The 18,226-nt window shown below is 41.8% G+C and overlaps 1 protein-coding gene across 2 annotated transcripts; it reads left to right on the forward strand.

The window, feature by feature from the left end:
- The first annotated feature begins 2,282 nt into the window (after positions 1-2,282).
- Positions 2,283-17,809, forward strand: TOB2 (transducer of ERBB2, 2). 2 transcript variants are annotated; one of them, XM_020787843.3, is made up of 2 exons: positions 2,283-2,744; positions 12,999-17,809. In XM_020787843.3, exon 2 carries the CDS (start codon positions 13,085-13,087, stop codon positions 14,123-14,125), a length of 1,041 nt encoding a protein of 346 aa, XP_020643502.3. In that variant the 5' UTR covers positions 2,283-2,744; positions 12,999-13,084; the 3' UTR covers positions 14,126-17,809. The 2 variants fall into 2 exon arrangements, with proteins under 2 accessions (XP_020643502.3, XP_020643503.3); XM_020787844.3 differs by lacking the exon at positions 2,283-2,744 and adding an exon at positions 2,918-3,042.
- Positions 17,810-18,226: the final 417 nt, after the last annotated feature.

Raw genomic sequence — 18,226 nt, forward strand, 5'->3', positions numbered from 1 at the left:
GGATTCTTGAGGCCGCGCAGTGGGCGAGGGACGAGGGTTCGGGGGGTCTGGGTCCGCTCCGTGTATTTTAAGTGATAACATTCCAGATAAAGTTCATGCAGCCAATACAGTGAATAAGCTTACAGGTGCCGAGGCGTTGGTTTCTTACAACTACAAGACAATACTAGCATTTAGACGGGGTTTGACCCCGTACAGATTTGTAAGAACGGTGAAATAAGCTTTCTGTGTGCTTTCGCAGCAGCCCCCTTTGAGCCAGCCAGGATTTAGTAGCCCAGCTCTAGAAAACAAAACCAAAAACTGCTCACCAACAAGGGGCTCAGCGAAACCAGATTTTCTGAGGCAGGCCTTTGCTGTGCAGTTTGCCTCCTGGAACACCCCAGCAGGGGAACGCTCTCTTCAGAGTGAATGTATTTCACAGTTGTCACACAGACTTTAAAAGCCGTCTCTCTCTCTAATTGTTGAAACTCTGCATGAGAAAAGATGAATGAAAGCTACATACTTTTGTTTGATATAAACAACAAGCAGGCCACAACTGCGGAAGGATATTCATTTATGTGTCTACACATATCTGTCAAAATAATACATGTTTAAGCCGCCCATATGTTTTTCTAATAGAGAAGTCAATGTAATATACTGAGATTGAAAAGAGCAGATGAAAACAAAATTGTGACTATGGGCTGTAACTCACTGAATCAGGTCATAGGAACACTTTGTGGCTCAATTTAGCCACCTGGTTCTGTCCTCGTAACTCTTGTTTTACTGGTTTGAAAATTATTATTACAACATATAATAGAAAATGAAGAGGACAAAACAGCTCTTTGCTTCAGTGGATTAAAAATATGGGGAATTACACGAAGGGATCTTTCATGTACATTGTAAACTGTGAGCCTATTCCAGAGTAAGAAAACTGAATCATAACTCCACATCCATTCTGAATATATTTAGGACTGGAACTTGTGTTTGAGATTATAAATTGTTATTCCTTTTATTAATATGTGAGTGTCCTGTGACATCAAGTCACTGACCCCCTTTCAAGGTGAGATATTTAAGGAGTGGTTTTACCAGTTCTGCTCCCCTGGTTAGTTTTTGAACCCTGTTTTCCAGAGTCCTAGGCAGTCACTTTATCTGCTGTACCACACTGGAATTCCTGTTACTACAATAGCATGTCACAAATGCTTAGAATACAGTATGTCTTTACATAGCTAGCACCTTTCTAATGCCTAATGGGTCCAAAATGAACTATTTAGGACAAAAGGAAAATAACAGCTACATGTGGAATAGAAAGGGCCTGTGAGCACACAATTTGGTTCCTGGCCACCTCAAGGAGCTTTTATTGGCATTGACAACACAATCAGATACTGTATGATCAACATATGGAGTAAAGTAGTAGTGGGTAATTGTGTATGATTAAAGTATTTCCATTTAAGGCTGTAACCCTGTTCACATTTGGTTGGAAGTAAACTTTGTTTTATATCTAATAAACATTCAGGTCTAACAAGATCTTAAGGCTTCATACACAAAACATAGGAAGCTATCATGACACTCAGCTCTTCCTAGCTCTGTTTACAATACATTGGGAGGAAAACTCTCCAAGATTTCAAAGATTAGTCTCCCATAGCTTCCAAAGATGTTCGAGAATGAAACTAAATCTTAATTCTGTACTTTTATTCACTAACCAGTTCAGTTAGAGGGATTAAAGAGTGAAGAATTGGGATATCTCAATCCTTCCAATGCTTAATTAACAATGGGAGCGTATTTCAGCCTTCATTGCCTGTTCCAGTTCCAATTGCTAGTTATTTCAGATTTGCTAACTCAGATTGGAAAATTGATTAAGTTTAAAATGTCTTGCAGGGGCTCTTGTGTGAGATGGTACCTATTAATGTGTTATGAACCTGGAACCAATTATTGCAACTCTAATAGGGTTTTCAAGATAAGTGAAATATTTAAAGAGTGATATTACTACTTCCATCTGTCCCCAAGTTTCCATTGCTGAGTGGAGATTTGAATTCAGATCTCTGAATCCTATTCCATCAATTAATCTACTATATTGCACTGGGTATCCTGAGTAATATAGAATGGGTGTAGATTGTCCTCCAAATAATCTTGTAATTGTATTCAGAAGGATATCTAGGGAGTCTTGCCTCTCACAGTGCTCATACGAAGGAAATAGAATAGTAGATACTAGAAAGGGGAACATTTCATTAAAATGTAGAAACAACGTAGCTGGTGCAATTGAGGGGGGTGGCTTTCCTTCCGAGCGATGACTCGTCCAAACATTCGTAACACCGTCGCGGAGCACCCGGCACAAAGCGGGTTAATTTGAAGCTTGCGTTTGGAAAAGTAGTTCCGGCTCGCCCTCCCTCTCCTCCCCTTCCTTGTCCTTTGCGGGACGCGTCACCCTGGGTGTGGAGGCGAATATCATTGCGCGGGGTTGCTAAGGGTGAAACTTTTCATTTACTTTGCTCACTTTGGGCCAGGGAGCGGGTGGCTTCAGGTTCCCTGTGGAGGGAGGGAGGGAAGGAAGAAGGGAGGCCCGAGCCAACATCGGCTCACTGCACTTCTGATTTGCTCTGTAGAAGGAGGTAAAATACTTAATCAGCATCCGTTTAATTTAAACAAAATCGAACGCCCACCATCGTATCAGCACTTGTGAAAAAAAGAAACTCTCAAGAAACACCCTGGAAAGAAAAGAAGCCACCAAACCATCTCACCTGGTGCTGAAACAAAAAAACAAAAAAAGAGAAGTAAGTAGCGGCATATTACTGAGGGGGGGTTTAAAGAGAGGATTAACTTCCATAGTCACATCATTTAAAATGGGGTTCTTTTTAAATACCCCATCTCCTTGATCGAGTGTCGCCTTTCCATCTTCTCTTTGGTCATTTTGTTGAGATTTTGCTTTTCTTTGTATTTTTTAAAGGAATGAATTAATCGCAATCGTTTGTAGAAGCTTCAGTCTTCTACTCTGATTCTGAGAAGTCATCGTATGTTCTGTCTCCATTCGCTGTCCTTTCAATGAAAGACTCTTTGGTTTCTATTCAGATTGTGAGTTAATCTGCTAAAAGAAAATGCCTGCTGCTTTGAAAACTGCTTTGTGTTTTAAAAGACACTTTACTTTTTTCCTAAAAGAGTTCATAGGTATCTTTTAATTTTAAGGTGGAGGAAGGCTGGTAGTCGTTTGGTTTGAACGCCTGGAAAATGTCTTAAGGTCACCATTTTGTTTTGCTTATTTTAGTGCAATTATGTATAGGCCTTTCAAAATTTAAAAAAAAAAACCTCATGCAGATCATTTGTCATAAAATCGAGCCTTGCGCTCATCGAGCGTGTACTGTAATAATTTTTTCTCTTCTCCCCTACGTTTGTATTTAGCTAGGAAAGAAATAGTGGAGAGGAATTACTTGTTGTTTTGCTGTTCTTTAAAGATGTAAACTGCCGTTTTAATTTATAACGAGCTGAAGTGAAGGCAGCCCAATGCGAAGCCTATAGGTATGGGAAAGGACGGAAAACAGAATGAAACGAACTATTTATTTTAATCCATATTAAGGCTCAGCAGCGGCATTGTTAGAAAAGATGGTTCCATCCCATTTTATGCTCGAACTTTCCTTTCCCCCTCCCCGGCACGGAGTCCTGAGGCCCTCATTAGGGTTTCATATGTCACAAACGCAGACCTTTAAAAAAAAAGATAGTAGAGGCCGAGAGAAAATTATCATCTTCCCTCGCCTCAAGTACCCTTGATTTAACGGTGGGATGGAGGAGGAGGCGAGGAGGGCTCCATAAAAAAAATGAAAGGTTTAATTCATGTAGGTCTTCTCGGCACTAGAAGTGCGCTTTTAGGGCTTCGCCGCGTTTGTTCCGATGAGGTAAATGAGGCCCAGGGGACCCTCTTAAAGGCCGTGAAGGTACTATGGGGTGCCAGGGGCTCAAACCCAACGCTTCATAACGTTGCCGCTAATTTTGGCGTCGGCGTCCCCGGACCTTCGGAAAGGAAAGGGGTCGCGAGGAGAGGATGTACTTTCGGGCCGGAGTGTGGAGGTCGGTCGGTCGGTCGGCGGGCCTTGGCGAGCACGTAAAGTTCCGCTAACCCTCTGCTGGGGATGGTGGGGGGGGGGGCGCGAGTGGTGCCACAGGGCCTGAGGGTTGCCTGTCGTCTTGGCCGGTTTCTCCCAGTTGGAAGCTGAAGGTAAAGGTCAGGGCCAAATCACCTTACTCGGACGTGCCGCCTGCTCTGCCCCCCCCCGCCCGTCGTTTTCGGGCCTCCACTTCCAAGATGGGCGAGTAGGCGTTTCTTTCGTGCGCCCATTTGCGGGGCGCCGGGGGGGGGGGGAGAACGACATACTGAAAAAAAGGCCTGGCCTTGATCTGGGTGGATAAGGGAAGAGCCTCTCTCTTCTTCTTCCCACCCCCACCCCAAGGGCTGCAGCCCGAGACTTGCTAATTGAACACCGTCGGTTCTGGAGAGGTTCGGGTTCGCTTGCAGGGTCTTGGATTTCTGGATTCAAGTTCTGGGTTGTACCCGGTGGGCTCGTAGTCGAGGAGTTGGCGAGGGCGGTTTGTTTCCAAGGTGGAAAGCAGGAGCGGGGAGGGGGGGGTTGCAAATGCAATCAGTTGTAGTGGACATTCTTCTCGTTTAATCCATTTCTCCCCCCCCCTTCCTTACACAGTTAGGAAAGAAAGGGGGAGAGCAACTGCGTTCTTTTAGTTATCATCCAGCGAAGAAAAAAAATGACAGCTTATGTGGGGGGGGGGGAGAGAGAGAGAGAGAGAGACGCTGAGCGAGGAAGGGCGCATGCGCCTTGGAAAATTTTGGCCCGTGCTCCATTGAGCAGGCGCTGGTTGTTTGGGCCAGTTTTGGTGCAAGGGATATTGAGAAGGGTAGTTACTGTAAAAGGCAAAGTAGGTCACTCGCCCTGGCGTTGTCTTTGGTAAGAGTAAGCAGGATCGCAGTGTAGTACAGAACCCGAGAGGGTCTGGGGGAACGAGTAAGAGGCCCAGGAAACGTTTGTAGAGATTTTCGTGGCTCGGTCTGTAGAGATGCTTCGGCAGTGAGGGGCGGCGGCGGCGGCGGCAGTAGCAGTAGGTTCGAGCTGCAAGAGTGTGGTGGCAAAAGCCGAGTCCCTTTGAAAAAGATCCGATTAAATCCTTTTGCTGAGAGAGAAAACCTGAGAGGGAGGGGCCCTGAGCAAATAACGCCCACAGAGGTTTTGGCAGCAGGAGCAGATTGTGCAATTGTGGTTCCAGAATGTGTCTCCCTCTGGCTCGCTCGGGCTCCACCTGTCCTGTTGCTTGGTGCTCCAGCCAGGCTTAAGGCAATGGTCTGGATCACACCCTGGAAATAGGGCTGAGAAAGGCCTAATTTAAAAATGCCCTTTTGCTCCAGTAGGCCTGCAACAGACATAGGCAGCATATCCCAAGATTCAGTGTTTATTGAAAATAATGACTACCTACTTTCTGATGATGGGAAGTTTAAGCCCAGCTCGTTGACTCTCTCCACTCCAGGATAATATATGCCTTCTTAAAATGAGCATCTGTTTCAAAGCAAATTGGTCAACAAGGTCATTAGTCCATATCTCTTTCTGGATTATAAAAATACTTAAAATAGTTACTCCAATATGATTGGGGGTTTTGGTAGTTTTTCAGTACATATATAGAAGTTGTTTTTTCATACTGTATTTCTATGATAAGTATCCTTTCTGAATTTCTTTGTGTCAGAGGTTCTTACACCAATTCATAGGAAAAGGTCATAGCGTATATTACGTTGTATCTTGTAGTTTTAATTTTTCACAGGCAAAATTGCTGTGTACCTGAAATTTTTACAGTGGTAGGACATCTTGAGGTAACTTTGATCTTTATTAATGAACTTCGTGGGAGAGAAACAGAGATTCTGTGCTCACTCTTATGTTCTGCCATCTGCAGTTTTACCTTGGATAGGTTGCTATATTAACTGTTTAGACATTGAGAGATCCTGATGAATAAAGTAATGCTCCTTTTGACATTAAGTTTATTACATTTGTGGATTTTTTCCTAAAACATATTATTCTAAATTGTATGGTGTAAGCTACCATTATACTTTTAAAAAAATGATGCTGTTGCTGCTACATGCCATTTAGTTGCCTCTGAATTGTGGTGACCCTATGAATGAACAATCTCCAAAATCTCAGTAGCCCTGCTCAGTCTTTCTAACTCAAGGCTGTAGTTTCCTTTAGGGAGTCGATCAATCTCATATTTTGTCTTCCTCTTTTCCTGCTACTTTCAGCCCTTTCCAACATTATTGTCTTTTCCACAGAATCCTACCTTCATGACGTGTCCAAGGTAGGACAGCCTCAGTTTTATAATTTTTGCCTCCAAAGATAGTTCAGGCCCTTTTTTTGGTCTTTCTGGAAGTCCAAGGTATCTACAAATTCTCCTCTAGCATCATATTTCAAATGAATCATTTTTCCCCATTCAATTTCTTCACTATCCAGCGTTCACACCTGTACATAGTTATCGGGAATACAGTGGTATAGATGGTCCTAGTCTCCAGTGATACATTCTTACACTTGATGGTCTTTTCTTATTCCTTCATTGCTGCCCTTCTGAGTCTCAGCCTTCTTGTGATTTCTTGTAATTTCTTGGCTGCATTCTCCCTTTGGATTGAACTAAGGTATACAAAATCTTCTTTTAAAAATGCTAGAATATTCTCAGATGTATGTAGTAAGAAGTCTCATGGGTTTTTAACTATTAGGTAGTTAAATACAAAAAACGGCACATATTTATCTTATTGCTGAGAAACATTACTATTTTGTTCAAACAATAGTACATACCCCCACATTTTCCTGGAAATGTAATGTATGGCCAAGTAGACAAGTAAGCTTTCTGAGTGACTGGTTTGATCCCCCCTCCCCACAACTTCTAAGAGTCTCGGAGAATACTGGTTGATGTTTCTCATGTAGCTTTAAATGATTGCATTTCTAAATCTGGAGGATTGTTGTTAAGCCAACATTTTGTTATCTTTTATACATCTTTCTTCACTATATTAGTGCTTAATTTTCTATCTGATTACTCAGAAGTGGGCTGCAAATGGAGCAATGAGAGAACTACATAATCAAACATTGTTTTGTTTCCTGGAAAGCTTGCATATATATATCTCTCTCTCCCTTTGATTTCCTTTAGGGAGATGTTTGGCAGTACAGTATAACTCAATCTTGAATTATGGGATCTAGCTTAACCATGGGATCTGTATAACAGTCCTGTACTGTTAACATTTCCAGCCTTCCATCTCTCTCAGCACCCTAAATTTGCCTGGACTCTCCACACAGTATGCTGAAACTGCAGTTATGAGGAATAGATGCAGAAGTAAGCCATTCCTACTTGAGGTGGTACATGGGCTGATCTTGCCACCTGAGTTGAACATCTGCTCCCTGTCAATGATTCTTTGGAGCTTGTTCATTAGCCAGAAAGAAACACAGTTGAACCCAACATCTTAAGGAGTTTGAGAATGGTCTTCATGTTAGCCTTGAAAATGTTTTGCTTCTAGTTGACCTTTCAGACACTTGCCTTGCTCAGATTCTTCCTGTGGCAATTTCCATTTTTATTTTAAGAGCACATTCAGAGAGCTGTAATAAAACTATTCATGGTCTAGTAACTCCTGAAATACAAGCTTGAAAATTTTTGACTGTGCTGTCAGCAGCCATTCTGTGATCATCAGCATAATAGACTACATTCACAGGGAGCTATATGGAGATTTCCAGTGGTGCTTATAGCAGTTTATGATACATGACACACAGAATCTGCAGTCTTATAGATAAGTCAGAATCTATTGCTGAAATCCTGTTGCACAGTTTTGCAGATGGGGTAACTTTTAGATGCAAATTGCTGCATTGTCGCATGACTTGGCATACAAAAATTAACATAGAGATTTCTTAATTTACAGTAGTTGATTCCAAAATTATGCTGTTTGCTTAACATGATTTAAGCTTACCTATATTTAAATACAACATGTTGGTTTTATTTTATAATGTATTGGTTAAGAAGCTCTGTTGGATCAGAGCCATCTTGGTCCCATCTTATCCAGCATCCTATTTATTTATTTATTTATTTATTGGACTTATATACCGCCCCATAGCGCTACAAGCACTCTCCGGGCGGTTTACAATTTTAATTATACAGGCTACACATTGCCCCCCCAGCAAGCTGGGTACTCATTTTACCGACCTCGGAAGGATGGAAGGCTGAGTCAACCTTGAGCCGGCTACCTGGGATTTGAACCCCAGGTCGTGAGCACAGTTTTAGCTGCAGTACAGCGTTTTAACCACTGCGCCACGAGGCTCTCATAATAGTCAGGGCCACCAAATGGCTGTTGGAAGTCTTCAGGCAGGGCACATATTCTGATATATTTTCTACTGTTGTTTTCTACTAACTAATATTTAGAGGCATGTTACCTTAATTCTCATAGTTGTTTGCTGGCATCATGGCTAGTAGAATCCATTGATAGTATCTTCCACATTTCTTCTTCTAAGACTTTAAAACTCCCTTTTAAAGTCTTAGAAGTAAGTAGCCATCACTACATCTTGTGGTGGTGAATCCTGTATGACTTGCTATCACAAGATGTAGTGATGGCCACTGCAATTAGTTTGATTCATAGTACTGGTGTACTATTGAAGTTTCAAACATTGTACGCAGATTAGCTGGCACAGATATTTAGGAATGGTATGAAAGACTACATCCAGTATGGTAGCACTCTGTCTTGTGCCTCATACTGTAAATAGTGGGGCTCCGTTTCCAAGTTCTTCAGCAGAAACCAAACTTTCTTCTTAGCTCCAAATACTGTCCCAAGAGGAACTCTTAATTCTTGAAGTGTATCCTTAAACTCTGCTTAGTAATACCTTTGAATGCTTTATGTTGCTTTTGTATTGTAAAGCAGTGGTCTCCAACCTTTTTGATACTGCAGACTGGTTGGGGGGGCCCTCCTGCAGTGCGCGCACACTTGCATGCATGTGTGAAGGGGCGGAGGGTACTTGCGCTGTGTGCACACTCACATGCGCAAAAGGGCTGTGCGGGGTGTGGAGATCTGTCTCTGCAGACCGGGGGTTGGGGACCCCTGTTGTAAAGGATCCTCAGGAAACAGGCAGCCAATCTGCTTCTCATCAAGTTGCCAAAAACTGGATGTGCCACATCTCTAATGAAGATTCTGATATATTTTAAAAGTTCCCATGTTTTGCCTTTGCCTTTCTTTCCTGGCGCATTATTTGGTAGATTGAGATATTTGTAATCCCACTCTCAGTAGAGAAGACAAGATGTGATTTAGAAAATCAAAACGTTGGCTTCTAAGCCAAATAATACTTCTTAAGAGCACTGTCGGGTGTCTGGTCTTCATGAGTGGGTTTCGTGTTGATTGGTCTGACTTAAAATCAGTAGATTCTGTTAATTTCCTATTCTGTTCCACAACTTTACTAAAAAGAAAAGATTGTACCAAATTTGTTCTTAACCCATTTATTATTTGGATGTCATTGATGGACTGGGTATATTACACTGGAGTGAATCAACATTAGAGATGGGGGTATTCGTATACGAAAGCGAATGTCTCCCCACAGGTGCAGATAACAAGGGTTCAGCCCCCTGGGGCCAGACTGACCACTCACTTGTCCACTGCTGCTGCAGGCTCCGTGATCTCTTCCTATTGCTCTGGAGCTCATGATAGATTAGCCACTCCTGGCAAAAGGCGGGATGATGAGCCTCTCTGCGAGGTCAAAGAGTGGCTAATCCATCGCGAGCTCCAGAGAGATAGGAAGGGATCGCGGAGCCTGCAGAGGACAGATGAGTGGTCCCCCTGGAGCTAGACTCCTCATTATCTGCACTTGGGGGGGGGATATTCGTATTCATATATGAATACCCTCATCTCAAATCAGCACAACAGCTTAGGGCTTCTTACAACTCCCTAGGGATTCTTACCCAGCTAGTTTATCTTGAAATATATGTATCAAGACTTTTAAATTTTTATGGTGTAACATGAGGTTTCTGCTCTTTAAGACTATTGTAAGTAACATAAATTGGGAGTAAAGTCAAATTTGTGTATTATACGGTGGCTCTGGCAACTATATAGTTACGATGGGTGAGAAGTTTCCGTATTATCTTCCCCATAAAATTGAACAGGGGGGACTGCTCTTCTTTGATAATTACTGCTATTATTGACAGATCCTGAGTTTTGTACCTTACCCCTAACAATTATTGAAAAGTCTGATTTCTCTGCTCATGTATTTTACTCAAGTGGACAATGCAGGATGGTAGTTATGTGGCAAAAACCGTGCTTTTCTGACCAAGCCCACCCCACCCTCAGATTGACTAACTTCTGCTCACACACATCTGAGGAATATGTTTCCTAGAAGTGCAGAACTTTCAGCAAGAAGTAGGGTGGGAATCAGATTTATGAGTGACATCTTATATTAGGTATAACCTGTCTCTCTAAGGTTCAGTCTTAAATTGCAATTTCCAACTAGAACTGATGGGGAGTAGTTGATCTACTTTGGACAGTGGCTCTGAAGTCTTGTGTTGCTATTCACTATTTTCTGTGTTTATATAGTGGCTTTCCCCCCCCTTTCACCTTAAGTTGTTTACTGAAGTTTTTTCTTTTTCCCATCATTGATGTTAATGTATTTTTCCTGTTTTTTTTTTAATAAGGGGGAAATTCCCCCCAACAAGATGCCTTTTGTTTGAAACAAAAAACCATAATTGAAGTTCTACTTTAAAAAGCAAAGAAAACTATGCTACAGCTAAACTCATGAAAAACATGGGCATATTGATCAGCCCTGTTCTTATACTTTAACCACTGCTCCAAGTAAACACAAGAAATTAGATCCAATCTTTGATTGCTTAGTAATCATCTTCCTCTCCTTCCTTAATTTTAGAAGCAATCAAATGGTGCTTCTGGAGTGGAAGAATCAGCCAAAAGAGTGTTGTCATTCACAGTCCTTACTTTTTTCAAGGAGGCTTCTTCTGTGCCCCCCCCCCATGACCCTTAATGAGGAAAAAAAATCCTACTTACTTAGCCAGTTAAATGCAGTGAAACTTTCTCCAGATTAGTAAAGTTTGTTATCTGGATGAGACTGCAATGCAGATTTGCATTTTGTAGATTCTCACTCTGCCAAAGCCTCTGTTTCATTTCATCTCTTCCACACCAGTAGTGATATGCTATAGAGAGTGTGTGGTTGATAGTGGGATTATGCTGTAATATTTGTTTGGGGTGATTTAGAAGTCAAGGTATAGGAAAGCTACTTCAGTATCCTCATATTTTGAATAAAGTAAAGCTAATTGATCTGCAGTCCGAATTTCTGCTTTTTCGGATATAGTTCAAATGTACATTTTTGCTTCAAATCAAATACTGTACATTTTATAATTTTTTACAGAAGACACAAAAAATCACATCTATACAGTATGTCTTGTATTACTTTTCAGTCTGTGATATAAAGCTTAGTAGATGTATAAAGCTTAGTAGATGTTTGTGTTACGTTGTTTTGGAGAACATAACAGACAGAAACGATGCCAAAACTGACAACATATTTGTTGGTTTTCAAAGTTTTACAGTAAAATTGCAACAAAAAAAAATGAATAAGTAGTAGAAACTATTGCTTGCTGGTAGTACACACGAAATGAATGTTGGCATTGTAATATACCTTAAAGTGAGGATGAGTCAGTGTGTGACATCTCTATAACAATCGCCATTGTAATTTTAGACTGTATTAATAGACCCAGCATTTCCAAGTCAGATCTTACTGGAGTTGTCTTTTTTCCCTCTCCTTCTGGAGGTTGGATATCTTCTTGGCAGGCTTTGAACTCAGAAACTCTAAACAGTAGTGTTGTAGTGCATCCAAATCATCCTTCCAGTTTCTTCAGTCAATGTGTTACACTCCTTCCTGAATGTATTTCCTCATGTATTTTGCCTTCAATGATCAATGGTAACAATCTGCCCTTTCTGTTTCTCATTATATAGCCAAGCTTTTTGTTTTAAACTATTTATTTTTCTCAATTTGTTCATTTAAGAGAGTCTTCATGTCACGCAATAAATCTACATTTCAGATATACTTGTGTTTCTGAGAAGTATCCTGTGTTAAAAGTCAACAATTCTGTGCCATACAGTTGAACCAAGAACTATGTGGAGTAGTTTTGTCCAATTCTGAGTGCTGTGCTTCAAGGAAAACTACAGTATAGGCAAATTAAAGTGAAGTTAGAGGAGAGCAGTGAATATGGCCTTCGGTGTAGATAAAAATTTCTATGAGGAAACATTGAGGGAACTGAATGTGCTTAGCCTATAGAGAAGGCTAAAGTAGAATGATAACATTCTTCATATTGCGGAAAGGCTGTCAAGAACAGGCATAGCTTCAGTGGTCTTAAGTAGGTTTCAGTATAATGTTAGGAAGGTAAAGGTAAAGGTTCCCCTTGACAATTTTTGTCCAGTCGTGTCCGACTCTAGGGGGCGGCGCTCATCCCGTTCTTCAAGCCATAGAGCCAGCGTTTGTCCGAAGACAATCTTTCCGTGGTCACATGGCCAGTGTGATTTAGACACGGAACGATAATGTTAGGAACAACTTATTAAAAGAATATCTTTTTCTTTACAGAATATTTTGAAAACCATATTTAGAGGCCATTAATAGAGGGCTGCTGGTCTCCTTGACAGAAGATTTTATGTAGAGCCTAGGTGAACATGGGAATGCTTTTAGTTCTAAATTTCCTTTGTTAAGCAGGGCTTCCACTCAGAATTTTTTACATAAATTGAAAAGTTGGTATTTCCACAAAACTTAAAATGTGCATGTTATGTCTTGTTGGAAATGTGTTTACTTATCGGGAAATAAGGAATTATTCATGATTGTAATGGGTAAGTGTTGTTCTTCCACAATTGCACGATAAATAATGTTCAGCATTGCTAGATATGACACTGAACTCTCCGAAGTCTCAACTTCTGCTATATTAGGAAGTATGATATGAATATATCCTATTTAATTCCTTTTTAAAATCTCTTTTGTCTTTTCCAGGATTGATTGGAGCCAAATTTTGTCTATGTTTGTATCTTTTGTCTATTTTTAATATACTGCCCCAACTTGCTTGCTGTGAAGGGAGTATGCAGCTGGAGATCAAAGTTGCCCTGAACTTCATCATCTCTTATCTGTACAACAAGCTTCCACGGAGGCGGGCTGACCTGTTTGGTGAAGAGCTAGAACGGTTGCTGAAAAAGAAATATGAAGGCCATTGGTACCCAGAGAAACCTTTGAAGGGCTCTGGCTACCGCTGTGTTCACATTGGGGAAACTGTGGACCCTGTTGTAGAAATGGCAGCTAAGCGGAGTGGATTGGCTGTGGAGGATGTGCGAGCCAATGTTCCTGAGGAACTGAGTGTCTGGATTGATCCATTTGAGGTCTCCTATCAGATTGGTGAGAAAGGGTCTGTCAAGGTCTTATACCTAAATGACAGTGAGGGCTGCAGTGCAACTGAGCTGGACAAGGAGATTAAAAGCAGCTTCAACCCTGATGCTCAGGTGTTTGTCCCCATTGGAAGCCAGGACAACTCCTTGTCTAACTCTCCATCACCATCTTTTGGCCAGTCACCCAGCCCTACATTCATCCCACGGTCTGCCCAGCCCATTACCTTTACCACTGCCACTTTTGCTGCCACAAAGTTTGGCTCAACTAAGATGAAGAAAGGTGGAGGAGCAGGAGCAAACACCAGTGGTGCAGGGGTTCCACAGCAGCAGCAGCAGCGCCTAGTCCGTTCTCCCACCAATGGCTTGCTGAAACACAAAGGCCTCTCCCTGTCTATGCATTCTCTGAACTTCGTTGGGGGTAGTCCAGCCCCTCAGTCTCAGCTGTCCCCCAATGCCAAGGAGTTTGTTTACAGCGGTGGATCACCAGGAGCCAGCAGCCTCTTCTTTGATGGTGTAACCACTGAAAACCAGGCAGGTGTCATTCCTTCTGCATCCCAGTTCGGTGCCAGTGGTGGCAGCAGCAGCAGCAGCAGCAGCTTTGACATGGCTCAGGTGTTTGGTGGAAGTACCAACAGCCTATTTCTGGAGAAGACACCCTTCGTGGAAGGACTCAGCTACAATCTGAACGCCATCAGCCAGTATCCCAGCCAGTCGTACCAGCCAGTGGTTTTGGCCAACTGACCACCATGAGAGTATTCTGGGGAAAATAACTTCCAAAAAAAGAGAGGAAAAAAATAGTAATATTTGAAATCTTATAAGTATAGCTTCTTGGAAAGAGACAAATCCTGATTCATTTTGTCATGCCAGGGAACGCTGCTGAAGCACTAATTATTTTTTTAAAACTTGCATCCTGTACTCTTTCCTACCCATTGTAAATTTAATGAGGGAGGTTATTCTTCTTGGCAAAGAAGTTGTGGGAACCAGAGTCACTTTATGATCTCCTGTGCTGCTTCTTGGAATTGGTTCTCAAATGCTTGTGGTAAGGATGGCCTTGATGAGAATGCTCTTGTGCCCCTTATTTTCCCCCATTTTGGAGTAGCCTGGGGTGAGGATGGGGAAATGGATTTAGACACCTTCTGGATGTGTGATGTCTCAAGTATTCTGGGAGGTGGGGAGGCTTGGAACTTGAATCTTTACATGAGATGGGTAGCATAGATGGTGGAATAAAAACATTCACTTACTGTACCTCTCATCATTCATATTGCTATTACAGAATGAGAATAGAACAAAGTTCTCAGCTGCAGCTTTTTTGTCTGTACTAACTGGTAACGGCAAGGTCTTAACACTGAACATGCTACTTCCCTAAAAGTTTCTCTTAACTCTGGGTGTGTGTGTGTCCTGGGTCAGCGTTGTAGTATCTGGGACAGATTTTTTTTGTTTTGTTTTTTGCATTGCGTTCTCCTCATTTTTGCCAACACCCTTAAGAGTCCAGGGAGAAGTGACTTCTTTGGGAAACTCAGACCTGGTGTTATTTACTGTTGCTGTGATGTATAAAAAGGACTCTTCATACAAACACTTTGATCGGTGCACATTACAGTCTTTCATGAATAGGAGTGAATGCTGGGTGTTCTGTGCCTGAACAGCCCATCTTTATTTTCCACTGATCCATGCATTTTGGTTGTATGGGGTTTTGAGCATTCTTTTAACATCTGAGCTTGTGGGTACTTTTTCTTGTGGACAAGATGGTTCTCTTGATTTAGAATACTATAAAGCACTATGTGTGGCCAGGAAGAGGGAGTTAGTGCAAATTTCTCTCAGGATGGGTGACATGAGGGTTTGCACATTGAATTTTGTGTCTCTTAGGATGTTTGACCAAAAACTTAATGATTTTCATTTGAAAGGAAGCAGGTATTCCTGTACAGAAGAGTACCTTACATATCAAGTCTAGCACGGATTTGTTCCATCTCAAGACTGCAAGGGGGTGAGGCAAGCTTGCTGGAGAATTTCCAGATGACTTAAGCTGTGGCAAAAAGAAATTGTTTTTTGAACCAAGTGCAGAGTCTGTTCTTTGTTGCAGTTACAGTAAACTAGAAATTGTACTGATATTCCCTGCATTTCCCCTTTTCAGTAGGATGGGAGAACTTGGAAAACAGGGACGGTAGTGGCCTTCATGTAGGGTATTTGCAGTTATGTTGACAGAAATCTGCCTTTTGCAGCAAACCTTTCCCCATCTATCTTTTGTGAGATAATTACCAAACCCCAAAGATCACCTAGCTACAATAAGGTGTGAGATGTTGTTTGAAGCACAGATGGGCAGTGCCCATCTTGTGGGCCATTTGAACTGTGTTTTGCAGTGGGAAAAGTGTTCCCCTGCTGGATTTGCCATTGCTGCCAAAATTGGTTGTAGTGAGCACCACAGCACCAAAAATGCCTTTTTTTCTCTCTGCACCACCACCCTTTTACAGAAATTCCTGTAATTCCACTAAGAAATAAGGTGTGTGCTGAATACATGCCTTGTTTCATAATGGTAGTCCAGTCCCAGACTGTTTGAAAACCAGCACTTTTGATGGTTGTACCAGCAGCAGATTTGGCAGCAGAGGAAGAATGTGGCTGCTGGAAGAGCAGTGTAGTCCCTACTCTGAAGAAATGGCCCACCTCTGTTCTAGCAAGTTTCTGTACGAGCAGTGAAGATGGGTAGAACAGAGGGCTACAGACTCTGGTTCAGCATACTTTCTCCTTTGTATGTCCACCACGGAATGGTTAAAGTGTATGAAGTCCTGTTTTTATAATTTGTCCAGCAAAGCCATACTGAACAGATAAATAAATACTAGTCTACTCTTTCAGAACCCTCCCAGAAACTTTTATGTTTCTCATCTTGCCCCAGATCTAAACTGTGGATTTGTGTAGGATTATATATGAGCTTCACCTGCCATAAATATCTGCCTCCCAATGTGAAGGATAATGATCTTTGATGCACTAGAAATCATTGGTGGAACTCAAGAGAAAGATCTCCTGCACAGCCTACATTGTGCAATGGGTGTGCAGTACATCTTTTCTCAAGGTGCACCAAACTTGAGGTTGTTTTTTGTTTCATTGCTCCTGCACCTGCCGTTTGCTGGGCGGAAGAAAAGGACACTAAACATTATCTCAACATTCTACCTATTTTCTGTAATCCATTCAATGTTGAGGGAAGGCACTGTTGGGTAAGAACATGGTGGGTAAAATTTCTTAGGACTGGTAGTCCAAAATCTGAGTGAGACATTTTGGAGTTGTAAAGAAAAGTAAAAAAAAAAAGATCACAGATAAATACCACTGCCTCTCACTTCCCCCTCCAATGTGTACTGTAGACTGCCAAGCTCTTACACTGGACTTGAACCATATCTCTTTCTTCAGGAGAGTGGCTGGTTTCTGATCCCCTATCCTGCCCTAGCTTAATCTGTAGTCTTGCAGCAGAAACCTGCCATGAGCCACTGCCTAGGTGGGATTATATACACTTCTGAGGCTTAGTATATTGAAGGGAGAGAGGAAACCTCACGAGCACCTGCATTATGTGTGATGTTTGACACTGCTTTATTATCCTGCTAATTCCTGGTTGAAAAGATGTCTGCATACACAAGGAGGAAAAGGGGAGGGACCAACCTCTATATTTCCTAAAGGAACATGTACTGTGCTTCAGAAGCATTTCCAGTGCTGACAACGATGAAACTCACGGCCTCTTTTTTGGTCTTGTTGTCTCAAGAGTTAGACGTTCAGCTTCAATTTTATTTTTAAAACCTGCACTAATTTACCTGGTTTCTTAGGAAGAAAAGAGATTTTTTTTAACTTTTATTTTTATGGGTTTGTGTTAATTTTTTTGTTTATATTGAATAATTTGCTACATTTGTAAAATGTAAGAGGTATATATAATATATGTATATTTCTAACGTAAAACAATTGAAATTTTTTCTTTTCAAGTTTTCTTAGAGGAGAGAGAAAAAAATATTTTTTCAGGAAAATTTTAAAAAAGCAGCAGTGAAAGCTCCTTTCTCCCCCTCCCCTCCCTCCTTCCTGACCCTTTTTGAAGAGTGAATCAACAACGTGTGATCTTAGAAGATGGATGAACGCAAAAAGGACAGAATTATGTGTGTTTTTTAATGCAGAGGTCCATGCTGTTCTTGTTCATTTTTTGTGTTTTGTTTTTTTACAGGCAGGGGGCCACTGAGTAGGGATCCAGAGGGGGGTTTCTTTCTTTTCTCTTTTTTTCTTTTTCTCTAGAGAAGGAGGAATACAATCAGAGTTTTGTATTCAGAATGTTGTGCAATATTTTGGAACAGGACATTGGCGTGTCTAGAGATTTAGTTAAAAACAACAAAGGTTGATCAAATCTGTACAGTTTCTATTGTTCCAGATTTTTTTAAGTTTGTATTAAAAGCATGATACATAATATCCTTTTGTCCCTGTTGTTTTTGTGCAGACAATTGTGAGTTCATAAGTAGCTGAGTGTATGTAGCGGTCCCCAACCTTTTTAACCCCGCGGACTGGCTGGGGAAGGCGGGGCACCCCCTCGCGCTTTTGCTCATGCACAAAGGAGCGTGTACATGCTCGTGTGCACGAACAAAGGGTGGCACAGTGCTTGTGCTGACACTTGCACACAGGCGCAAATGGGCTGTGCGGGGGGGAGTGCATGTGGGGAGGTCTCCACAGCCCAGTCCAGCTGAGGCCATGGACCGGCACCAGGCCATGGACTGGGGTTGGTGACCTCTGTGTTGGAGTACAGTGGTTGGGAGATTGATTCCGCACTCTGAGGAGACAAGCCTGCCTCGTAATATACAGGACTAAAAATGGAAAGCATCCTGAGGAGAA

This window comes from Pogona vitticeps, chromosome 5 (assembly GCF_051106095.1).
Source record: "Pogona vitticeps strain Pit_001003342236 chromosome 5, PviZW2.1, whole genome shotgun sequence".
Classification (NCBI taxonomy): domain Eukaryota; kingdom Metazoa; phylum Chordata; class Lepidosauria; order Squamata; family Agamidae; genus Pogona; species Pogona vitticeps.